Source organism: Mustelus asterias, chromosome 1, assembly GCF_964213995.1.
Source record: "Mustelus asterias chromosome 1, sMusAst1.hap1.1, whole genome shotgun sequence".
NCBI lineage: Eukaryota > Metazoa > Chordata > Chondrichthyes > Carcharhiniformes > Triakidae > Mustelus > Mustelus asterias.
The window spans coordinates 88,074,741-88,101,238 of NC_135801.1; the positions used below are offsets into that span (position 1 = coordinate 88,074,741).

The 26,498-nt window shown below is 41.2% G+C and overlaps 1 protein-coding gene across 5 annotated transcripts in view; it reads right to left on the reverse strand.

The window, feature by feature from the left end:
- The window catches only part of bod1l1 (biorientation of chromosomes in cell division 1-like 1), a 71,415-nt gene that overhangs the window by 32,416 nt on the left and 12,501 nt on the right, over positions 1-26,498 (reverse strand). For 4 of the 5 annotated variants that reach the window (XR_013498213.1, XR_013498212.1, XM_078214956.1 and 1 more), the window contains exons 2-6: positions 25,211-25,335; positions 21,153-21,340; positions 17,287-17,829; positions 10,992-11,156; positions 939-1,090 (exon numbers count right to left, since the gene is read on the reverse strand). Coding sequence is in view for 3 of the 5 variants with exons in the window: in XM_078214956.1 (XP_078071082.1) it covers positions 939-1,090; positions 10,992-11,156; positions 17,287-17,829; positions 21,153-21,340; positions 25,211-25,335 (1,173 nt within the window). In the remaining 2 variants the exon portion in view is untranslated. Of the gene's footprint in view, positions 1-938; positions 1,091-10,991; positions 11,157-17,286; positions 17,830-20,325; positions 21,341-25,210; positions 25,336-26,498 lie in introns of all 5 variants that reach the window. The other variant, XM_078214973.1, reaches the window with a different exon arrangement.

Sequence of the window (26,498 nt, forward strand, 5' to 3'; positions counted from 1 at the left end):
AGGGGTAAGGGAGGAGAACAAAAGGGGAGGGTAGCATGGAAGATGTTCAGTCCACAAGCATAACCACAGGCTTCCAGCCCCATCATTTTAATTCTCCTTCCCATTCTGATCTCTATGCCTTTGACCTCAAGACCTTGTCTTTCAATCAGGCACTTTGCAGCCTTGTGGACTCAACATCAAATTCAACTATATCGGATCATAATCTCTGTCCTTTTTTTTCTGATAGAATCATCTGTTGATGATTTGGTGATTTCCACCAACACCCCCTTCAAACCTATATTTTGTTTCTTGTCCCCTTGTGTTCCATGAGCACTCGCTTTTTGCCTTGCACCGTCATCCCAGTTAATCTCTCTGGCCTTCTGACATTTCCACTCCATCTGACGAAGGAGCAGTGCTCCGAAAGCTTATGGTATTTGCTACCAAATAAACCTGTTGGACTTTAACCTGGTGTTGTGAGACTTCTTACCGTCTTCTGCCACAGCACAGGTGTTCCTTTGTTCTCCCCCAACTTTGCCTCCGTACTTACTTGAAATCTGTTACATCTAACTTTTCCAGTTCTGATGAAAGGTCACCAAACTCAAATGGTATTCCTATTTCTCTCTCAACAGTAACAGTTTTGGTTGTATCTGTGAAGCATTTACAGCATTTTCCGTTTTTATATTAGATTGGAATCCCTGGTATCAAAAGAAACTGGCAGTGCAGGAACTAAACTAGCAAATGGATAAGATTAAATTGGTGAAGTAATTCTGCAACAAATTGCATGCTCTCATTGTCAAAGCCTGCAATTTCACCAAGCCAATTTCCTAATATATCGATACCACAAAAATAAAATAAAAATCTCAATCACTTCTTCTAATTGTTCCATTCACTCCACACTCTCAAATTCAAAGTGCAAACTTTCAATGCAGACACAAGAAAAAGGAACAGCTCTAACTTACGATTGACTGTCGACGCTGAACTACTGTTTCTTCATCATCTGAATCACTGTAATACTTTGAATATAGAAATGGTTTGTGGACATATGGATGACGCCCAAGTTTCACTCTGCCCTCCTTTTGCTCCTCGTTTCTTTCCAATTTGTTATCATTTTCTAAACAAAGATAAATGTTTAATCAAAACCTAGGATTTCCTGTCCAAAATGCTTTATTTTGGCTTCAGCTTTCTGAATCCATTGGTCGCAGTCCAACATACCATATTCATAAAATGGGTGAAACACCAAGCATCGAGAGCTTCCCGCTCAATTTCAGGTACTCCTTAGCTGCTGACAGATGATGTCAAATTATTAAATTGTTTCAACAACTTGAAATAACTTTTCATAAACTGGATTGATTTCTGATAATGGCAGCTTCCTTGTGTGTGATATTACCGAACCTCTCCAAAATGCATGGAGTATGGGGAGGAACAGAAGGGAGACTATGCCGAGTCAGACATAGACTATGAAGTTGGGAGTTTGGTTCACGTGGGAATTCGGTGCAGAGGGGAAAAGAGGTGTTCCTTTTTTATTGTTAAGCCTCCTGTCGCTGTAGAAAACATGTTTCTGATGCGCTGCAGAACGTGGGAGCTGTTGAGACACCAGTGTGATCCATGGCAACCACGTCTGTAGTGTCTGAGTTTATGAGCTGAAAACGAAACTTTGAATACTGCCATGGATCAGGGAGGGGGGAAATTACACTTTGAACCCGGAGGATAGGGTTGTCTGATTTGGTCAGGAATTGGAGAGTCTAATTGTTAGTGAGGCAGGTAAGGGGATTGAGAAGGTAGAAGCGGAGGAACCTCAGCCCTTGCAATTGTTCAACAAGTTCAAGCTTGTATGGGTGAGATAGGATGCTTTTTGAAAAAAGATAATTTAAGGGATGTGGTCTTCGCTTTATTGTCAGTGCGCAGGAAGCCATTCAAGTGAGGGGAGTAACTAAAAATGCAGAGGTAATAGGGCACAGCATAATCAGAGGTGGAGACAGTTCTCTGCAATTGAGAGTCCAGAAGGTTGTGTTGTCTTCCTGGTGACAGGATTCGGCACATTTACTCAGGACTGGAAAAGAACCTGCAATGGAAGGGAAAGGATCCAGTTGTTGTGGTCCACATGGGATGTTGTCTACCTGGATGTCAGCAAGGCCTTTGACAAGGTCCCTCATGGGAGGTTAGTTAGGAAGGTTCAGTCGCTGGGTATACATGGGGAGGTAGTAAATTGGATAAGACACTGGCTCAATGGAAGAAGCCAGAGAGTGGTTGTGGAGGATTGTTTCTCTGAGTGGAGGCCTGTGACTAGTGGTGTGCCGCAGGGATCGGTGTTGGGTCCGTTGTTGTTTGTCATCTATATCAATGATCTGGATGATAATGTGGTAAATTGGATCAGCAAGTTTGCTGATGATACAAAGATTGGAGGTGTAGTGGACAGTGAGGAAGGTTTTCAAAGCTTGCAGAGGGATTTGGACCAACTAGAAAAATGGGCTGAAAAATGGCAAATGGAATTTAACGCAGACAAGTGAGAGATATTGCACTTTGGAAGGACAAACCAAAGAAGAACGTACAGGGTAAATGGTAGGACTCTGAAGAGTGCAGTTGAACAGAGGGATCTGGGAATACAGGTACAGAGTTCCCTAAAAGTGACGTCACAGGTGGATAGGGTCGTAAAGAGTGCCTTTGGTACATTGGCCTTTATAAATCGGAGTATCGAGTATAAAAGTTGGAGTGTTATGGTAAGGTTATATAAGGCATTAGTGAGGCCGAATTTGGAGTATTGTGTACAGTTTTGGTCACCTAGTTACAGGAAGGATGTAAATAAGATTGAAAGAGTGCAGAGAAGGTTCACAAGAATGTTGCCGGGACTTGAGAAGCTGAGTTACAGAGAGAGATTGAATAGGTTGGGACTTTATTCCCTGGAGCGTAGAAGATTGAGGGGAGATTTGATAGAGGTGTATAAGATTTTGATGGGTATAGATAGAGTGAATGCAAGCAGGCTTTTTCCGCTGAGGCTAGGGGAGAAAAAAACCAGAGGGCATGGGTTAAGGGTGAAAGGAGAAAAGTTTAAAGGGAATATTAGGGGGGGCTTCTTCACGCAGACAGTGGTGGGAGTGTAGAATGAGCTGCCGGATAAAGTGGTAAATGCGGGGTCACTTTTAACATTTAAGAAAAACTTGGACGGGTTCATGGATGAGAGGGGTGTGGAGGGATATGGTCCAAGTGCAGGTCAGTGGGACTAGGCATAAAATGGTTCGGCACAGACAAGAAGGGCCAAAAGGCCTGTTTCTGAGCTGTAATTTTCTATGCTTCTATGCTAACAGATCGGACCAGGAAAGAGGTTCTAAATAGGGATTATGAGCAGCTAGCTAAATTTAAAAGCAGAATTACAAAGATAATAATCTCTGGAATACTACTTGAGCCAGGAGTAAATTGGCATAGAGTAAACAAGATTAGAGATGAATGCCTGTCTCAAAGATTGGTGTGGGAGAAATGGGTTTTGACACATGGGGCACTGGCAGCAGTGCTAGAGAAAGTAGGAGATATACTGTTGACACAAAAACAGAAAAATGCTGGGAAATCTCAGCAGGTCTGACAGCATCTGTGGAGAGAGAATAGAGCCAACATTTTGAGTCTAGATGAACCCTAGTCAGAGCTGAGGGGAGAGAATTGGCAGAGATTTATACTATGGGGGTAGGGAGGGGTGATGTAATTGGACAAAGGGAATGTAAATGCTATCAAATTGAAAGCAAAAGCTTGCAATACTATGCAAATTAGTCATAGGTGTGTAGATTGTAGACTTTAGAAGTCAGCAAAGAATGACTAAAAAATGAGCAAGGAATTAGAGCTCAGAGCAAGCCAGCCAGAAATATAAGTTTCTACAAGTACTTAAGCAGCAAGACATTTAGAAGGGAAATCGAGTTTAACTAATTTATTAGAGTTCTTTGAGAAAGTAACAAGCAAGGTGGATTCAGGGAAACCTGTCGATGTGGTGTACATGGATTTCCAAAAGGCATTTGATAAGGTGCCACATCAAGTTACGATGCAAAATAAGAGCTCATGGTGTCGAGGTACCAACCATATCAACATGAATCGAGGTTAAGTTAACTAACTGGAAGCAGAGTGCAGAGATAAATGCGTCATTTTTAGGTTGGCCACTGCTACTCACGGATTGCCACAGGGGTCAGTTTTAACTACCTATTATCTACATCAAAGATTTGGATAAAGGAAACAAATGTATGGCAACTAAATTTGCCGATGACACAAAGGTAGAAAAATAGGTTATCAAGAGGACATGAAAGTTCTAGAAGATTGAATAGGTTAAGTGAGCGGGCAAAATGTTTGCAGATGGACTGTTATGTTGGAAAATGTGATTTTGGCAGGAACATTAGAAAAACAGTATATTATTTAAATGGAGAGAGACTGTTTATAGTACAGAGGGGGTCTGTGTCCTGGTAAATGGAATGATGGCATTTATTGCAAGGTAAATCAAGGAGAGGGGTCTTGCTGTAGCTATACATAGCTCTAGTTATTACATCTGTGCACTGTCCTCCTTACTTAAAAAAGATACAACTGCACCAGAAGCAGTCCAGAGAAGGTTCACTTAACAGATTCATGGGATGAATAGGATGAAGGGAGTATCTTATAAAGAAAGGTTGAGCAGGTTGGCCTATCCCCTTTTAAGTTTAAAGGAATGAAACATAAGATCCTGAGAGGACTTGATAGAGTGGATCCTGAAAGCATGACCCCCTGTAAGGGAATCTAGAACTGGGACATACAGTTTAAAAAATAGGAGTCACCCATTTAAGATTAAGATAAGGAATTATCGCCCTTAGAGGGTCATTTGTCTGTTAAATTTTCTGCCCACGATGGGCTCAACGTTTCCTTATGGACTGTTAACATTCCATGAGTAGCATGGTGATGGTCTAATGTATAGCCAAAGTAAACACTGATGCCTAAGAAGTAGAGACAGGACACTATCAGGGGGAATGGTGAAATGGCAGAGATGTTGGACAAATAGTGTGTCTATCTTCATAGAAGTATAGCATATCCAAATTTGCTGATGACACAAAGCTAGGTGGAATGTAAGCTAAGAGGAACAAGATCTGCTATGAAGAGATCTAAACTAGCTGAGAAAACGCGCAACAAAGTGGCAGGTGGAGCATAATGTGCGGAACTGTCATTCACTTTGATCACAAGAATAGAAATGCAGAATATTTTTTTTAAGAAGCATGAAACTTGTCAATGTTGGTGTTCAGAATGACTTGGGTGTACTCGTACAAGGAACCAGCGCTCTGCAGTGCAGCACGTGAAAAATCACCTAAAATGTCTTCGATGGAGTTTTAGCAACTTGCATTTATGAAGCAGCTTTAAAAATAGCCTAACACTCTTAGCAAAAGAAATAAGAAAACAAAATTTGAGAGGGGCACAGAAGCAGCAGCACAGATGACAAAAAGCTTGATTAATGAGGTAGGCTTAATGGAGTTTCTTAAGAGATAAGCTGAGGTACAAAGGCGGAGATATTTAAGAAGGGAATTCTAGAGGCTAGGGAAAAGGCTTAGATCTGAATGGCACCTTTCATAACCTCAGCACAACTCAAATTCCTTTACAGCCAATTAATTGTATTTAATAGTATTTTTCAAATGTAGTCACTGTTGCAATATAGAAAACTTGGCAGCCAATTTCCAGACAGCAAGCTCTCACAACAAAGTGATATTAATCAGATAATGCTTCCTTTGTGATATTGATTGAGGAATTAAAATTGGTCAGGACACTGGGATTATGCCCTTGCCCTTCTTCAAAATTTTGCCATGGAATCTTTTTACACCAATCTGACATGGCATACAGGGCCTTAAATTAATTTCTCATCTGAAAGATGGCACCTCCAACAATGCAGCGCTCCTTCAGTACTGCATAGAGTCAACACAGCACAGAAACAGGCCCTTCAGCCCACCAAGTCTATGCTGACCAAATACCAATCTATACAAATTCCATTTACCAGCACTTGGACCATTGTCTACTATGCCATGACAACTTAAGTGCTCGTCCTGATGCTTAAGTGCTGCGAGAGTATCTGCTTCCACTACCCCCTCAAGCAGCATGTCCCATATTTCAACCACCCTCTGGGTGAAAACGTTTTTCCTCAGATCCCCTCTACTCACCTTAAAATTAGACACTCTGCTCCAGGGAAAACAAACCCAGCCTATCCAGTTTCTCCTCATAGCTCAAACTTTCCATTCCAGGCAACATCCTGGTGAATCTCCTCTGTACCCTCTTCAGTGCAATCACACCCTTCCGATAGTGTGGCAACCAGAACTGCACACAATGCTCCAATGTCTTATAAAACTGTACCAAGTTCTCCCTGCTCCCATATTCTATACCATGGCTAATGAAGGCAAGCATTTGGTATTCTGTGCTGCCACCTTCTGGGATCTATGGACTTGTACACCAAGCTTCCACAATACTCCCCAGGGTCCTACCGTTGGTTGTGTATATACAACCCTTATTTTCCTTCCAAAAGGCATTACCTCACACTTATCAGGATTAAGTTCCATCTGTCATTTCTCTGTCCAATTTACCAGCTGATCAATATCAGTCTGTAGCCTAAGACTATCCTCCACTAATTTTTGTGTCATCTACAAACTTACTAATTATACCGTCTACATTCACATCAATGCATACAACAAACAGCAAGGGTCCTAGCACCGATCCTGTGGTACACCGCTGGTCACAGGCTACCAAGCACAAAAACAGCCCTCTACCATCACCCTTTACCTCCGATTGACATGCCAATTTTGGTTCCAATTTGCCAACTTACCTTGGATCTGATGGGCTCTAACCTTTTGGACCAGCCTTCCATTTGGGACCTTGTCAACGCCTTACTGAAGTCCATGTAAACACATCAACTGCTCTACCCTCTTCAATATATTTAGTTACCTTTTCAAAAAAACTCAGTTAAATTAGTTAGACAGGATCTCCCACCAACAAATCTGTGCCGACTATCCCTCCCTGATCAATCCCTGCCTTTCCAAGTGCTGATTAATCCTGACCCTCAGAATTTTTTCCAATAATTTCCTGACCACTGACGTTAGACTAACTGGCCTGTAATTACCTGGCTTATACGTGCTGCCCTTCCTGAAGGTACCACATTAGCTATCCTCCAGTCATCTGGCACTTCCATCAGTGGCCAGCGAAGATTTAAGTATCTCCATCAGGGGCCCTGCAATCACCACTGCAGTGACACTCTAGATTTTTGTGCTCAAGTCCTGAAATGGACTTGAAGCCATTTGAACCTTTTGGCATAGAGATGTAAGCAACCACTGAGTGAGCAACTGAATCACAGCTGACACTGTAGGTCACTGATACTGACCTTGGCCAATGCAGCTGAAATCAAGGCCACCAGTGGTAGAGCAATTAAAATTGGGAATATGTAACAGACCAGAATCAGAATAGCGCAGAGGCCTGAAAAACCTGTAAGGCTGGAGGTGCTTACAGAGGTGGGGAGGGGCAAGACCATTGAAGGATTTGAAAAACGAACATGAAAATCTTCAGACTGAATCATTGTCAGAGTGGGACCCAGTGTAGCTCAGAAAATGCAGGAATGATGGATGAATGAGACTCACAGCTAGTCAAGATCAAGACAGCAGGGTTTTAGATGATCACAAGTTTATATAGCATGGAACATGGGAGACCAGCCAGGACAACATTGGAATTCTCAAAACAAAGGCATGAATGAACAAAGAACAGTACAGCACAGGAAACAGGCCATTTGACCCTCCAAGCCTGTGCCGCTCCTTGGTCCAACTAGACCAATCGTTTGTATCCCTCCATTCCCAGGCTGCTCATGTGACTATCTAGGTAAGTCTTAAACAATGTCAGCGTGTCTGCCTCCACCACCCTACTTAGCAGCGCATTCCAGGCCCCCACCACCTGTGTAAAAAACATCCCTCTAATATCTGAGTTATACTTCGCCCCTCTCACCTTGAGCCCGTGACCCCTCGTGATCGTCACTTCTGATCTGGGAAAAAGCTTCCCACCGTTCACCCTATCTATCCCCTTCATAATCTTGTACACCTCTATTAGATCTCCCCTCATTCTCCGTCTTTCCAGAGAGAACAAGCCCAGTTTACCCAATCTCTCCTCATAGCTAAGACCCTCCATACCAGGCAACATCCTGGTAAACCTTCTCTGCACTCTCTCCAATGCCACCACGTCCTTCTGGTAGTGCGGCGACCAGAACTGGATGCAGTACTCCAAATGTGGCCTAACCAGCGTTCTATACAGCTGCATCATCAGACTCCAGCTTTTATACTCTATACCCCATCCTACAAAGGCAAGCATACCATATGCCTTCTTCACCACCTTCTCCACCTGTGTTGCCACCTTCAAGGATTTGTGGACTTGCACACCTAGGTCCCTCTGTGTTTCTATACTCTTGATGGCTCTGCCATTTATTGTATAACTCCTCCCTACATTATTTCTTCCAAAATGCATCACTTCGCATTTATCTGGATTAAATTCCATCTGCCACCTATCCGCCCAACTTTTCAGCCTATCTATATTTTGCTGTATTGCCCGACAATGCTCATTGCTATCCGCAAGTCCAGCCATCTCCGTGTCATCCGCAAACTTGCTGATTACACCAGTTACACCTTCTTCCAAATCATTTATATATATCACAAATAGCAGAGGTCCCAGTACAGAGCCCTGCGGAACACCACTGGTCACAGACCTCCAGCCGGAAAAAGACCCTTCGACCGCTACCCTCTGTCTCCTATGGCCAAGCCAGTTCTCCACCCATCTAGCCACTTCTCCTTGTATCCCATGAGCCTTAACCTTCTTAACCAACCTGCCATGAGGGACTTTGTCAAATGCCTTACTGAAATCCATATAGGCAACATCCATGGCCCTTCCTTCATCAACTGTTTTTGTCACTTCCTCAAAAAACTCCACCAAATTTGTAAGGCACGACCTCCCTCTTACAAAACCATGCTGTCTGTCACTAATGAGATTGTTCCGTTCTAAATGCACATACATCCTGTCTCTAAGAATCCTCGCCAACAACTTCCCTACCACGGACATCAAGCTCACCGGCCTATAATTTCCCGGGTTATCCCTGCTACCCTTCTTAAACAACGGGACCACATTCGCTATCCTCCAATCCTCAGGGACCTCACCTGTGTCCAAAGAAGGGACAAAGATTTCCGTCAGAGGCCCAGCAATTTCAACTCTCGTCTCCCTGAGCAGTCGAGGATAGATGCCATCAGGCCCTGGGACTTTGTCAGTTTTAATGTTCCCTAAAAAACCAAACACTTCCTCCCTTGTAATGGAGATTTTCTCAAACGGGTCAACACCTCCCCCGAGACACTCTCGGTTTACACGTCCCTCTCCTTCGTGAATACCGATGCAAAGCATTCATTTAGGATCTCCCCTATTCCCTTGGGTTCTAAGCATAATTCCCCTCCTTTGTCCCGGAGAGGTCCGATTTTCTCCCTGACAACTCTTTTGTTCCTAATGTATGAATAGAATGCCTTAGGATTCTCCTTAATCCTGCCTGCCAAGAACATCTCGTGACCTCTTTTTGCCCTTCTAACTCCCCGTTTGAGTTCTTTCCTACTCTCTCTGTATTCCTCCAGAGCTCCATCTGTTTTCAGTTGCCTGGACTTAACGTACGCCTCCCTTTTCATTTTAATCAGATCCTCAATTTCCCTGGTTATCCATGGCTCTTGAATCCTACCTTTCCTATCTTTCCTTTTTACAGGCACATGCCTATCCTGCAGCCTTATCAATTGTTCCTTAAAAGACTCCCACATGCCAGGCGTGGACTTACCCTCGAACATCCTCTCCCAATCAACGTCCACCAATTCCTGCCTAATCTGGCTATAGTTAGCCTTCCCCCAATTTAGCACCCTGCCCGTAGGACAGCACTCATCCTTGTCCATTACTATCCTAAAGTTAACAGAGTTGTGGTCACTATTTGCCACCTGTTCCCCTACTGAAACTTTGACGAATTGACCGGGCTCATTTCCCAGAACTAGGTCCAGTATAGCCCCCTCTAAGCTCTGGAACGCAATCTCCAAACTTCTCTACCTCAAAGCTCATTTTCTCCTTTAAGACACTCCTTAAAACATACAACTTTGACCAAGCTTTTGGTCATCTGCCATAGTGCCTCGGACCCCACTCACCCCTCCCCTCTCCCCCACACAGGCTCAATAGCGCTCCATTCCATCCCATTGCAAAAGGTGGCCATTCGGTCCATCAAGTCCACAGTTTAGCAATCTTTGCATTAAGGACTTCTAAATATAAATTGTCTGTGATATAAAATTTCCTTAAAGACTTTCATTTGGTATTAGCAAGCCTTTTTGCTATTAACACCCAAATGGTGAATTTAAGCAATAAATATTTTGGCACAAAGTCTGCTAGGCATTATGTGGCTCCAGCAATCAGTGAGGTCATAGAAAGATATATCAAGAAATAATGCAATAAAGTTAAGGGGAGCAAGAAAAAAAATTAACACTAAAATAGCAATGAAGGTGGTAGCTACACATGAAAAACTCCTTTCAGATCATCAGCAGCTCTTCTTTCTGAATTTGCAGGATCCAACATGTTTTAAAAGTATTCCATGAGGCAGCTTTCAAACCAGTATTACAACCTCACTTTAAATTTATAGTTAGATGAAGCAACATTGAAATATTAAAAGCAGAAAATGCTCGGAAAATACAGCTGTTCCAGGAGTAAAGACAGATTAAATTTTATGTAGTCCCTGAAACACAATCATAAAAGAACAAGTTGTGATTAAAGTAAGTATTATTTTAACTCCTTCCTTACACTCAATATTCAGTTTTGAAGCACGATCCACACCTAAAAAATTAACTTTTGGAGACGGGCTATTGTGAACCTGACAATGAATGAGGAGTAAATTATCTTTTGGCACTTATGTTCTTACTATATAGCCTAACGTTCGGTTCATCTTGGTAAACTGGCTCATGTTAAGTCCTGCAAATGTTTCTGGTTATTGAAGACAGATGTAGTACCTTCTGAACTTTGCCTCTGGTCTTCTTCATTGCTGTCAGACTCGGGAACCTCACCCTCCTCCTCTTCATCATCATCCACATCAAAAGAAGAGAGATCGCTGGTATGGACGGAACTAACAGTGATGTCGCTGAGGCCTTCAAAATCCGAATCCTCCAAAGAATATTCTGAAGAATCACAATTTAGATTGAGTTAGATCAAGTTAAAAATCCAACAATATAAAATTTACTTCGAAATTAACTTTCAATAAAGTTAACTCGACAGCATTATATTACATTGCCCCATGCTTTACAATTTTCTCATTCAGGCTTATTATAAAAACCCCTGCAATCAAATAAAACACCTCCCAGAGAGAGAGAGATTGCAGAGAATATATTGAACTGGTATTTAACCAGTTAGCCCATACCCCAGAGCTGGAAGATGGCACAAAAAAGAGCGAGACCGAGAGCGGGACAGAGCGGAGCCATTGCCAGTCCTGCTGGGTCGCAGTGGATGACTGAATTTGGAGAAAATCAAGTGTGATGCCACAGGGAACAAGGCAAGTTTTATTGTTTTGCTAATTAATTAATCTTTTAATACTGGTACATATTATTGGCAATTGCAAGGTTTTCTTCACAACAGGGTTTTCGTAATAACAGTAGCAAAGCTTATTCGGAGCAGTAGGAATTACTGAATAAAGATAAATATAAATAAAAAATACATTAAATACATATGTATAATTAAGAAATGTATAACTTTTAGCTGTAGCTTTAATAAGAACAGTAAGTGTTATTATATGCAAGAATTATTCAAAGTTAATTAGGAAAGTAATTAAGCTAAAGGAACTAAATAACATAAGCAACATTAGTTAGACAGGTGTTGAGTTGCAATTATGGAATGCAAGAGTTTCTGGACATCAAGGCGATATAGGATAAACGCTACTGCAGAACGTGAAAGCAGCTAGGGGAATTCTGGATCAGGATTATTGATCTGGAAGCCAAGCTACAAACACTGCACAATGCAAGAGAGGGGGAGAAACACCCGGACACTTTGTTCCAGAAGACCGCCACACCATTCAGAATAGGATCTTAAGTTTTGGACAGCAAGAGGATGTGACCATGAGTGAGGCAGGTAAAGGGACCAAGCAGACAGGAGTGGAGGAGCTCCAGACTTTGCAATTGTCAAACAGGTTTGAGAGGCCCACAACTTGCGTGGACGAAGGTGACGTCTGCAAGGTGGATGAGCTGGCTGACCATGACACCATGGTACTGGAAGCCCCCGGGGATGGGATGGGGGGCAAAAAAGGATGTAGTGCTAATAGGGGAGAACATAGTGAGGGCGTTGACTCTGTTCTCTGCAGCAAAGAGAGAGAATCCAGATGGCCACGTTGCTTGTCCGGTGCCAGGGTTTGGAACATTTGCTGAGGCCTGGAGACTAACCTACAGGGAGGGACAGGATCCAGTTGCTGTGGTACATATAGATATCAACGACATAGGCAGGACAAGGGAAGAGGTTCTGCATTGTCGTCATGAAGAGCTAGACATCAAATTAAAGAAAACCTGAAAGGATTGGGCACGGTAGCCCAGTGGTTAGCACTGCTGCTTCACAGCTCCAGGGACCTGGGTTTGAATCCCGGCTCAGTTCACTGTCTGTGTGGAGTTTGCACATTCTCCTTGCGTCTGTGTGGGTTTCCTCCGGGTGCTCCGGTTTCCTCCCACAGTCCAAAGATGTCCAGGCTAGGTTAATTGGCCATTCTAAATTGCCCCTTAGTGTCCCGGGATGCATAGGTTAGAGGGATTAGTGGGTAAATATGTAGGGATATGGGATAAGGCCTGGGTGGGATTGTGGTCGACAGACTCGATAGGCCGAATGGCCTCTTTCTGCACTGTAGGATTCTATGGAACAAACTCTGAATTATCACCCAGAACACATGCAAATAGCATTAGAGAAATGAAATGCATGGCCCAAAGACTCATGTGGGAGAAGTGGATTCTGGTTCATAAGTCGTAGGAGCAGAAGTAGGCCATTTGGCCCATCAAGTCTGCTCTGCCATTCAGTGACATCATGACTGATCTGATAATCCCCAACTCCACTTCCCACCTTATCCCCATACCCCTTGATTCCCTGACTGCTCAAGGGGCCAAATGGTCTATTTCAGTTCCTATTTTGTATGCCTCTATAATATAGTACATTATTTATTCTACAAGGAACTGAGTTACTCAAGAGGATATCCAACATGGGGTAGGCCAGTTAAAAGGCAGTGGAGACAAACTGAGTTTAGTATGAGGGAATGGCAAATACTGTGGAATTGTCAGAGGTAGGTGTACAGCACTTATTGGATGTTATTGTTCATAGAGAAATAGTACTAAAACTGGACAAATCATAGGAATTTGAATGTAATTTCAGGAATTCCAAGGGAAGAAACAAAGGGGGCTCTAATTTTGCAAATTTTTATGGAAAAGAAAATTGTGCTTGGGAACTGCACAGTGGCTTACGTGACTCCTCTTAATGAGACAGGTACGAATAAGCCAGTAATTTCTAAGGCAATTAATTATTCAGGGTCAGTCAGCATAGATTTCAAAAATGCAGGTCATGTTTGACTAGCTTTATAGAATTATTTGAAGTACCTGTTAGAAGAAATGCAATGAATATAGTTTGTGAGGATATTCAAAGAATATTTGATAAGATATCACAAAAGACGTGTGGCAAATGTAACAATACTTGGAATTAAGATGAACATTATCACGTGGATCAACATGGTTGGAGGTCAAAAAGAGACAAGAGTAGGAAGACCTCTCTCAGGCTAGAAAGATGTGAGCAGTGTTCTTTAAGAGATCCACAGTGAGGCACTCTTATTTACTGCATATACTGAAGAAGTAAATTTAAGAGGGAACAAAACTATATTCAAATATGGATCAATAGCATAATCTAACTGAAATAACAATAACTTGCAAATTTAAAACATGCATTGATGGTTAGATGGAGCACATTTAAAGCTTCTTCACAGTTAGATGTTAATTGCAAATGTAACAGTTTATAAATATTTTAACAGTCTATTCAGTGTAAAGTTGCTCAATTTGCTCTGAAGTTATGCAAAAACTTTGTTACATTATGTTGCATTGCCAAGTCAGTAGAATTTCCAGTACAAGTGCCATTCAGCCCATCATGCCAGTATTGGCTTTCCGAAATAGCAATTTACTTAGTCCCATTTTCTTTGGTCAAATGTTTATCCATTTACTTTTAAAAGTTTCTGGATTCTCCTTCTATCAGCTTTTGCTTGGACATTACGTGACCAACGACTCTTTATTTAAATAAAAACATTCTGACATCATACTTCATTTCTTCAATTATATGAATTATTTCTGACCAATGGAGATTCTTCTCTTTCGCATCATTAAGCACCATGCCCCCCCACCATTTTGGAACACTCAAGATCATCTTTGCTCAGAGAAGAGCCCAAGTTTATCTTCCTCAATAATATCGGATCCCTGGTAGGATTTTAGTGAATTTCTTCTGTAGCTTCTAATGGATTTCATTTTCAAAAACATGCACCTTAATTGGTCCTCATCCTCTACCATAGGCTAATTTGTCTGTAAAGCCACTTTATAGTTAACCACACTCTTGTGGAAAATTCTAAGTTTGAGCTGCTGTGGACAGAAAAACGGAACTGGACTTGTAAATTTTAATTTTGTGCCCCCATAACCAAGTCTAGATCTTTTATATACAAGAAACATATACTCAATATATTCAAACACTTATTTATGGCTATGGTTCATCACCGTTACATCTCCTCTGTCTGAAAAATATCCATCAATCACGAGTCTGGTTTCCATCTCATAACCAATCTCCTGTCTAGGTTGCCTCATGCTGCCTCACAGGTTAATCTTTAACCAGCAAGCTTTGTACTTAGTACGTCATCAAAATCCTTTAAATATTCATATACTTGACATCCAGTACATTTCCTTTGCCACTAGATTGATAACTCCTAAAGAACTCCATAAAGTTTGTCACAACTTGCCTTTCACAAATCCATGTCTGCTGTCCTGAGCTAAATCAAGAGCAGAGGTATTACATTGGCAACTCTCTAGTCACCTGCATCAAATGTTATTTGAATGATTACATTAAAACCTACTCCCACTATAACATCTGTGTTCTATGATGATACCATAGAGTTCTGATTTTTTTAAATTCAGTACCTAAACACATGTACATCAATACAGTCCCTCAGCATTTTGTCTCGATCTCAAATTTTGTTCACAATCTTTGTGTAATTACGTATATAACCAAAATTCCCATTTGGAAATGTTATTTTCCTGCAAAAATGAACTTGCTAAAAATAATCAGTGTAGCTCCATCACCAATTTGTCAATAATTAAAAATTTTACTGGCAGCATTGAGCAAAGCTATACTATGCTACAGGGGAAAAGGAAATTTGAGACATATTTTAACACTGCAGGATGATAAATAGGAATCTTTCCTTTTTAGATGCAAGCATGCAAAGGATACTACAAAATTAGTGAATTTTGATTATTCATTTATTTTTGCACACATCCACTCAAATATTTAGAATTTTCCACTTATTAGAGAAAATACTACTGATGAAAAACAACCTCATGTTTATCAGCATGCATTAGATTCTAGACATTACATAGAAACATAGAAAACTACAGCACAAAACAGGCCCTTCGGCCCCACAGGTTGTGCCGAACACATCCCTACCTTTTAGGCCTACCTATAACCCTCCATCCTATTAAGTCCCATGTACTCATCCAGGAGTCTCTTAAAAGACCCCTATTGAGTTTGCCTCCACCACCACCGACGGCAGCCGATTCCACTCACCCACCACCCTGTGTGTGAAAAACTTCCCCCTAACATTTCCCCTGTACCTACCCCCCAGCACCTTAAACCTGTGTCCTCTCGTAGCAGCCATTTCCACCCTGGGAAAAAGCCTCAGAGTCCACCCGATCTATGCCTCTCAACATCTTATATACCTCTATTAGGTCTCCTCTCATCCTACGTCTCTCCAAGGAGAAAAGACCTAGCTCCCTCAGCCTATCCTCATAAGGCATGCCACTCAATCCAGGCAACATCCTTGTAAATCTCCTCTGCACCCTTTCAATCTTTTCCACACCCTTCCTGTAATGAGGCGACCAGAACTGAGCACAGTACTCCAAGTGGGGTCTGACAAGGGTCTTATATAGCTGCATCATTATCCCCAGACTCCTAAACTCAATCCATCGATTGATAAAGGCCAGCACACCATACGCCTTCTTAACCACCTCCTCCACCTGCGGGGCCGATTTTAGAGTCCTATGGACCCGGACCCCAAGGTCCTTTTGATCCTCTACCGTACTAAGAGTCTTTCCCTTTATATTGTACTCCTTCATCCCGTTTGACGTGCCAAAATGGACCACTACGCATTTATCTGGGCTGAAGTCCATCTGCCACTTCTCCACCCAGTCTTGCATCCTATCTATGTCCCTCTGTAACTTCTGACATCCCTCCAGACTATCCACAACCCCACCAACCTTCATGTCGTCAGCAAACTTACCAACCCATCCCTCCACTTCCTCATCCAGGTCATTTATGAAAATGACAAACAGCAAGGGTCCCAGAACAGATCCCTGGGGCACACCACTGGTGACCGACCTCCATTTAGAAAAAGACCCATCTATACACACTCTCTGCCTCCTTTGGGCAAGCCAGTTCTGGATCCACAGGGCAGCAGCCCCTTGGATCCCATGCCCTCTCACTTCTAGAAGCCTTGCATGGGGGACCTTATCGAACGCCTTGCTAAAATCCATATAAACCACATCTACCACTTTCCCTTCGTCAATGTGTTTAGTCACATTTTCGAAGAACTCCACCAGGCTCATAAGGCACGATCTGCCCTTGACAAAGCCATGCTGAGTATTCTTGAGAATACTAAACCTCTCTAAAAGCTCATAAATCTTGTTCCTCAGGATCTTCTACATTGATTAGTATTTTACTGATTATCTAGCAAGCCACTCAATACAAAGACAACTAGGGATGGGCAATAAATGCTGATGTGGAGATGCCGGCGTTGGACTGGGGTAAACACAGTAAGAAGTTTAACAACACCAGGTTAAAGTCCACCAGGTTTATTTGGTAGCAAAAGCTACCAAATAAACCTGTTGGACTTTAACCTGGTGTTGTTAAACTTCTTACAATAAATGCTGGCCAGCCAACAATGCCCATGTCCGACAAATGAATTAAAAAACTTGCTGCTGCTTTATGCACATGTATCACAAAGTAAAGCTCTGCTTAGTGAAAACTGGAATAAAGCATTCTCATTACCTTTCTTTAAGTTTTCCTTCGCCGTCTGCTTAATAGTCAGAATAGCAGTAACAGGTTTCACAGTTTCACATTCTTTCCCATGTCCTCTTTCCTCTTTTGAAAGTCCAGAATGTTCATCCTTTCTTAAAAGTACATCTTTCTTATCCACCTTATCAACGTTGTCCTTTGTTGCAGTCATATCTTCAACATGCTCCTCGACATTCTCCATCTTTTCATCTTTTTCCTCGAAATCCTTCATAGGTATCAAAAGATTAACTGTTCCTTCTATTTTAGAGTAAAATTTTCCATCATCCGTTTTGGTTTCTAACACATGCCTTTCTGTTTCTTCAGTAGTACGGTCTTTCTCCATTCCCAAATCAAAACTTTGCTGACACTTGATTTCTGAAATAAGATTTTTCTTGGAGCTTTTTTCACCATTTTTACTAGATGAATTTTCTACTGTAGATCTGGCAGCACTAGCTTCCTGATTAAGTGAGGTTATTGTGTCCAGGATAGAAAGAGCATCATTAGCTTTGCTTGTACTTGGACCACTAGATGAAAGACCTGCAAGTTGAAAACACCAAGTGTAATCTGATGATATTGAAAATGAAATACCATTTTAATGTGCCATGTAGATCATTTTAACACTTCAGAACATAGTGCATTGGATACAAAGCAGTAACTGGAAATACAGCAACTGGATATGCACATTGCAAAAACTTGATTTAAGTATGGGGAGACACTATTACACTCTTTGAAAAACAATCATTTGCTACCATGGTATAAGCAAACATTCTGAAAGCTTCAAAAACAAAGCGGATCGAACAGTCTGGTGAGTAGCACTAACACTTGTTGGGTGGGTCATAGCAGACTGACCAAAGGACATAGTCAGTATGGCTGTTGACCATTTAAAACGTTGTCAAAAATATTTAACTATTCACTGACTGGAAACTGTTAGGAAAACAAAGGTAGTTTTAAAGGATTTATAAATGTATGGGGAAACATTAGAAATAAAGTTTCATTTTAGATGGGTATAATTTAGTGTGCGCGCCTGGAGAGACCTATAGTTAGATTCGTGCTGGATAAAAATGTTTTTACGTGTGGGGGGGGGTTGGTTAAGTTCCATCTGTGATTTTATTGTGCTTAGAGTTATGGCATGAAAATAAATACAGTAGCAAGGACATTGCTTAGCAACAGGAGGCTCACTTCCCAGAGGAGAGAGCTTTCCTTTGTTCTTTAGTTTTAGCTGGAAGCCAGAGCAGTTGGAGACATATCACTGAGGAATGAGCAGTTCTCAACTCTACCAAAATAGGTACAGAATAAGGAAATTGCAAAGATGCAGGCTTCATAAGAATCAAGATACAATCCAGACAACTAGGGAACTGGGATAGAAAAAAGGACGACTGAAGTGAACAGGGACGAAGGTATTGTTCAGAAGAATGCAATGGAGAGTAAACGAACTACTCTGAGTTAGAGAGACAATTGCATTAATAAGTTTGAAGTGCGGAGCAGACCCCAGAGGTAACTAAAATGCTTGATTTTATAAGAATTTTAGTAAGTAATTTTAATAAGAATCTGGGAATTGAGAGTTAAAGCAATTGTGACCGTTTGGACAGCAGTCAAGGCAAAGAAATCCTTTGGTGTAAATTCCTGGACTGGATTCACTGTTAAGCGGAGCAGAAGCTTTGTTTAAAAGTGTCATTTGAAAATCCTGGATTTCAAATGCAAACTGCTAAATTCAAGTATTACTATGAAAGAAGGTTTTAAAGCGTGTTTTTGGGAGTGGAGTTTGGAAACTCTCACATGACAATCATATGGGGGCATTCTGAGGAGAAATTCAGACACTAACTTGGGTTTAGAATGGATTGTTTGATCACAGCCAATCTGTGTTTTATAGAAAGGACATTGTGTGGTAATGAGACCATTATAGCTTCAAATGTACTTGTCATCTGTGCTGATTTAAAACCTGAGAGTATTTGTTAAGCTAAGAGGGAGTAAGTATTATAATCCATTTTTTTCATGTTTAATAAATGTTCTTTTCCCTTGTTGTTAAACTTGACACTGTTCCTCCATGTTTGACAAAAAAGTAAAAATTATGGTCTTTTGAGCCAGGCTTCCATTCTGAGTTTCCCGTCCATTTATAACATCAACTGGGATTGTAACAAAGGTAGCTGAGTATCTTAGATTTTACAATCACAGGCAAATGAATGGTGCTAGTAATTCATTACACTGTTTCCACAGACCTTCTACCGGCTTTTGCACTGAAAACTTTGCAATTATCAAAAATTCAAGTAGCAAGGTGCCCTCGCATGGGAAATGGAATCTATGTGAATATGGCAAGAAAATTATTATTTCCACCACTAGATTGAGGAACCTTTACTCAGGGCAAAATATTTTCACAGTCTGGAATATGGATTGGGACATGGTAGGATGGCAAAATGACAAAGGACCATGCCAGTATGGGTCAGAGAACATGCTTGTATGGAAGTCCAACATGCTCATACCACTGGTGAATTTGCCAGTGGTGGCTGGGTTGCCAAGTGGAGGGGGTGTTTCTTCACAGTGCGCAGGCAATTGGGCCTATTAAGGAGCCATTTGCCAGGTATTTCCATGGGATTTGAAATTCTACTAGTGGCACAAGTGAAGATTGGAGCTTCAGATCCTCATTCTATAAGGAGTCAAGAACTCAGTGGCAAGAGTGTTGGCTGGAGTTGGAAACCATTAAAAGCAGTAGTGTTTCAGTGCAGGGAGGACAAGAGTGAATAAGTCATGGAAGTGACAAGTTGGAAGCTGAACAAACACAATGAGCACATCAGGGGATTGTACTATTTTCAAGGTGCAACTTGCATATGCAGAGTAAGGGGAGTGAGAGACTCAAAGTGAGGGCTGCAAATGACAATGGGTCTCATGCACTGTGGTTTTAAGACCCCCAATGAAGGGCACGAGAGGGAGAGAGAATAAGATGCAAGCATCTACAGAAGGGCTGCAACACCCAGAGGGGTAGACAGATGGAAGGATGTGTGGACACGGACATGCAGACAGACATGCAACCAGCCTTACATGTTCAGAAGATGGTATCCAGAGAGAGCTTATGGATAGAGGCTCTGCTTCTTGCAAATATCGGAGCAGCAGTGTCACCAATGACTGCACCACTGAGGGAGATGCGCGCTATGATGGAGGAGGATCTGAGGCCAATGTGAAGAGGTTGGCACCACTGCCTGTGGCAGTGAAGACCACAGTAGCATCAAACTTTTACCCTTCATAATTATTCCAGGCATCTTCAAAGATTTTCCACATCTGCAGCTCATTGCTGCATCGATCAGGTCTGAATGTCACCTTCAAGAAGGCAATTTCACACCAATTTGACCAGTCAGGAAAGATAGGGTTGCTGGATTCAGATCACTGTGCAAGCGGCCATCAGGTCTCCTGTAGAACAAGCAGCAGCCTTCATCAACGTCCACTTGTTCAATGTACAAGTGGTTTCTGACCATCACAAATAGCTTCTTCTGAAAGGTTCTCTGGATTCCTCCAATTGGACGATGCAATAATAGTAAAATAATGCAAAAGAGGCAGGATTCTTTGTACACAAACATTAAAACTATTGGAGATGCAAACTAATCACTAAGGCAACACACTGCTCAAAAGTTGGTTTACATTTACATGGTACCATTTCTGACATCAGAAATATGGATGTTATATTTCCCACCATAATTTGCAGTTTTTAGTTCATTTTTAATTTTCTTGCAATAGCTTACACTAAATGCATACATCTCAAGACAATTGCTAACATTCATCCAAATGACAGACAATAGTAAAGTGCTTGCTACTTAGAGATTTTTGAAACTGAATGAAGAGAACCAATCAGGTTATGGTATTTCAGGTAGTACCTGGGGTTGTTGGCTCTGATTTCTCAGAGTTTGGTACAAAACTCACAGCAGCAGGCTCTTCTTTGTGATCCAGAGTTGCTAGAAACTCATGAACGGCTTTCTCAACCTGAGGCCGGAATATGTGATTAATTTTTGGATCCACAACTTGAGAAATGATCCTGTCAACACCGACCTCCAGCATACCTGATCTGCAAATGCACCAAAGATAACTTCCTGCAGTATGTGTTATACACCGTATTAATATCCACTGTGTCTTATTTTTAATTTTAACACATTGAATACTTGAATTTTCAATCTACATTTCTTAACTATGAAACAAAATTATCTACATCAGTCCTCATCAAACATGCATGTCACCAGCAATCCATGCTGCTTAGATGTGTTTTGTTATGGATTACAATTGTTCCCGGGTTGCAGTCTGAAGTTTTAATTACAAGCAACTAGCAGCGATATTATAACAAAATGTATTTCGACAAACATAAAGCCTCACTGAACATTAGGGTATGGAAAGGTAGGAGTGATGTGGTTTAACAATAAAGGATGAGAAGTGGAGAAACAAGAGGTTTCGGGAGGGTAGCTGAAGGCTCTGTCACCCAGAAAGTGTAGGTTAGAATAGTTATATCAATATCAAATTATGTACACAAAGAAAAATAAAGAGATAAAGAATTAGCAGAGAGTTGAAAGAGACAAATGAAAAACTAAGAAATCGTTAAGTTTTTTAAAATTCACAAATGAGGTTTGAAGGAATGAGATTCCACCCTTCTAGAAGTTAACTTGGCCAAAGACAGAGCAGCAGCTATTCATGGAAATGTAACTGGAGAATATTGCAGAGATAGCGTGGTGCAAGTAGATTTACAAATTATTCATTCACAGCATATGGGTCTCCACACTGTCTGTCTGGAGTTGGCACATTCTCCTCGTGTCTGCGTGAGTTTCCTCCGGGTGCTCCGGTTTCCTCCCACAGTCCAAAGATGTGCGGGTTAGGTTGATTAGCCATGCTAAAATTGCCCCTTAGTGTCCTGAGGTTAGAGGGATTAGCAGGTAACTATGAAGAGATATGGGGGTGGGGCCTGGGTGGGATTGTGGTCAGTGCAGACTCGATGGGCCAAATGGCCTCTTTCTGCACTGTAGGGTTTCTATGGGTGTCACTGACTGGGTCAGCATTTGTTACGCACCCTTGAACTGAGTGGTTTGCGAGGCTATTTCAGGATCACAGTACTATGGATCTGGAAATCCTGGCTAGGCCAGTCCAGGTCGGGAGATTTCTTTCCCAAAAGGACATTAGCAAACCAGATGGGCTTTTGTGACAATCAACAATGGTTTCACAGTCATCATTAGACTTTTAATTCCAGATTTTCACTGAATTCAAATTTCACCATTTGCTATGGTGGAATTCGAAATCAGTTCCTCACAGCATTACTCCCAGTGGATTACTAATCCACTGACTACGCCATCATCTTCCCTAGAAATGGCAAGAACAAATTAAAGTTTAGTGTAATAAAAACGCAGGAAATAATCAGTCAGGCAGTGGTTGTGGAGGCAGAAAAGTTTTCATGTCTTTCATCGGAGTTCATACAAAAAAAAGATCACAGATGCTGCCAGACCTGCTGAGTATTTCCAGCATTTTCTGTTTTAATTTCAGATTTCCAGCATCTGCAGCATTTTGCTTTGCATTAAAGTTTAATGGGTTGGGGGCAGAGAGCCAATGGCTCTCACATCACTGAAGACAGATGATGGACAAGTAAAATTTTGTTGGGAGGAAAGGTGCAGCAAACATTCGTATATATTAAAGTTTGTGAATAATGGAGGACTACAAGGCATGGTTGTGTATGAATGCAACAAAGGCAACAGCAAGGATGACAGCTGTGAATTGAGAATCTGGTGAACTAGTGCAACGACAATAATCTCTCCCTCAATGTTGACAAGATGAAGAAGTTGGTCATCGACTTCAGGAAGCGCAGTGGAGGACATGCCCCTCTCCACATCAATGGGACGAAGTAGAAATGGTCGAGAGCTTCAAGTTTTTAGGTGTCCAGATCACCAACAACCTGTCCTGGTCCCTCCATGCCGACGCTATAGTTAAGGAAGAGCACGAATGCCAGAAGACCAAGGAAATTTGGCATGTCCGCTATGACTTCCACCAACTTTTACAGATGCACCACAGAAAGCATTCTTTCTGGTTGCATCACAGCTTGGTATGGCTCCTGCTTTGTCCAAGACCACAAGAAACTACAAAGCATCGTGAAGGAAGCCCAGTCCATCACTCAAACCAGCTTCCCATCCATTGACTCAGTTTACACTTTATGCTGCCTCGCAAAATCAGCCAGCATAATTAAGAACCCCTAGCACCCCGGACATACTCTCTTCTACCTTCTTCCGTCGGGAAGATACAAAAATCTGAGGACACGTACCAACTGACTCAAGACCAGCTGCTACCATCAGACTTTTGAATGGACCTACCTTGCATCAAGTTGATCTTTCTCTACACCCTAGCTATGACTGTAACACTACATTCTGCACTCTCTTCTTTCTTCCTCTATGTACGGTACGCTTTGTCTGTGTAGTATACAAGAAACAATACTTTTCACTGTATCCCAATACATGTGACAATAATAATAAATGTTATTGGCAGGAATTAGGGCAGAGGCAGCAGTAAACAATCTTTATGATGGATAGAATTACAGGACCCAAAGTCTTGCCCTGAACCGAAAAAGAAGCCACATTTTTGTCTGTGAGAATGACTAGAAAACAGATGGTGTGGGTGGGGATTGGAAGGCGTAGAAAATGTTTCAGTCTTTCCAAGTGTTGAGTAGAAGTTATAGTTCACGCAAGGCTAGATCTTATATTTAATCTGTCAGCGGAGAGAGATGCCGAAGACATTGAGAGAGCAAGCGTTGAGGGGTTTAGATAGAAGAGCAGCATTTCAAGATTTAAAGTAAAATTTAATACTTGCATCTGAAATCAAAATTTAACTCATCCAAAGTTTCTGCATACAAATCCTATCTTGTTACTTTCTGGTCATATATCAATCCATTCCCTAACCTCCATTGCTCCTGTTTCTTAATTCCAAAGACTTGCTTATAAAACACATATATACTCAACTTGTCGCTGAAACCTCTTCTAGACTTAACTGCCAGCTTGCATCATGTAGTCCTCCAGCTCTAACCTGTTGTGCATATCCCCATCTACATTCCTGTAGTCGAACTTTCAGTGTATGGCTTCTACCATATTGAAAACTGCCTCCTTACATTTCTCCGTCTTACTGCTTCCCTCCCATCTTAAAAGCATCTTTAAAAGCCAAATCTTTTGCAACCTCTCATACTTCTAAAGGAAGAAATGCATGAATGCCACATTATTATATCCTCAGGAAGTGCCAATGTGTTTCACAATAAATGAATTAATTTTGAAGCACAGTCATTGTTATGCAGCCAATTTTTGTACAAGATCGAACAAACAGCAAAAGGACACAAATAAACATTGAGTAGCATAGAATGAGAGGGGAATGTTCACCAGAAAAACCAGGAACACACTTTGCTCTTTTGAGTAGTGCATATACTGTCGCATATCACATCCACTTGATAATATATATAGGCCCTATTTTAACATCTTGTCTGAAAGATCTGTTCTATGGTATTACTAAGTCAGCCGATTTTATGGGCTCGAGGTTCTTAAGTATTATTACTCTACGTGAAGCAGTTTGAAATATTTTATTACATTAAAAGAACTAAACAAACAAGTATTTTGTGTGCAAAAATATCAAATTTGAATCAGTGGGAAAGAAAAGTGCATTCTAAAAATTAACATTCTAAATAACAGGTTAGCACCTCACTAAACAAAGTCATAAATTGAAGCTTTTCTGCCCAACACAAAGTCACACTGAGAACTATCTTGGGATTGGCATTTTTCTTGGTGTTGCAACAACCTATCAGCAAGTTCATGATGGCAACATTTTCAACAAAAAGCGGCATTTTAACAGAACCTTGTTAAACAAACCAAATTTTTAAACAATAATTATTCTTATCAGAAATAAAGGATCTTTGTGGTTTTCTCAAACCTACTGTAGGACCATCTGTCTAAGACTGTTCCTTAGCTGATTCTTGTTGAGATGAGGGCTCCACGTGTGACTTGCAAGATGGTTCGACACAAAGTTATCCACTCGCTGCCGTAAATTCTGATATGCAGGCTATAAACAAAAACGAACACAATTTACTACTTTGCATACGTCAGTATTTAACTTGGAGCAAGAGTGAGGCAGACTTCAATACTAGCATGGTAAAATTTTAAAATAAATCAAATAAGTTGAAGTTATACTACAGGTACTGGTTTGATATCCAAAGTCTACTTTCAGAGCAATACAGGCATGTAAAACTGCTTCGAATTTACTGGTGTGTGGAGTGTAAATGTGTATTGCCCAACTTTTCGACATTACACTTAAAGCAATCAGGTCAAACTGCTTCAACATCGTCAAATGTTGCTATAAAGTTTTCACAGCAATATTAAAAGATGCTGCCTTGGCTACACATTAGGAACTAGTATGAGACATGAATTGGCCATGATGGACTGGGAAACATTACTGAAAGGACAGACAATGGAAGGCATTTAAAGAACGAATAGGTGAACTCCAGAAGTTGTTTATTCACGTTTGGCGCAAGAGTGGTAAGGGAATTGTAACCAAACCATGGCTCACAAGGGAAATTAGAGATAGTATCAGATTCAAGGAAGAAGCATACAAATTGGCAAGAAAAAGCAATAGGCCTGAGAATTGGGAGCAGTTTAAAATTCAAAGGAGGACCAAGGGATTGATTAAGAAGGGAAAAATAGAGTATGAAAGTAAGCCAGCAGGGAACATAAAAACTGACTAAAAGTTTCTATAGATATGTAAAGAGAAAAAGATTGACAAAAACAAATGTAGGCCCCTTACAGTAAGAAACGGGAGAATTCATAAAGGGGAAGCAAAAAATGGCTGAATTAAATTTGTACTTTGCTTTAGTCTTCACAGATGAAGACATGAAAAATGTGCCAAAAGTGCTGAGAGAAACATGTTTTAGTGAGTTGAAGGAAATCAGCATTGGTTGAGAAATGGTTTTGGGGAAATTGATGGGATTGAAGGTGGATTAATCTCCAGGTTCTGATAATCTTCATCCCAGAGTACTTAAGGAAATGGCCCTGGAAACTGATCCATTGATGGTTATTTTCCAAAATTCTTTGGACTCCAGAATAGTTCCTACAGATTGGAGGGTAGCTAATATAAGCCTGTTATTCAAAAAGGGAGGTAGAGAGAAAACAGGAACTATAAATCGGTGAGCCCAATATTGGTGCTGGGGAAGTCGCTGGTGTGTATTATCA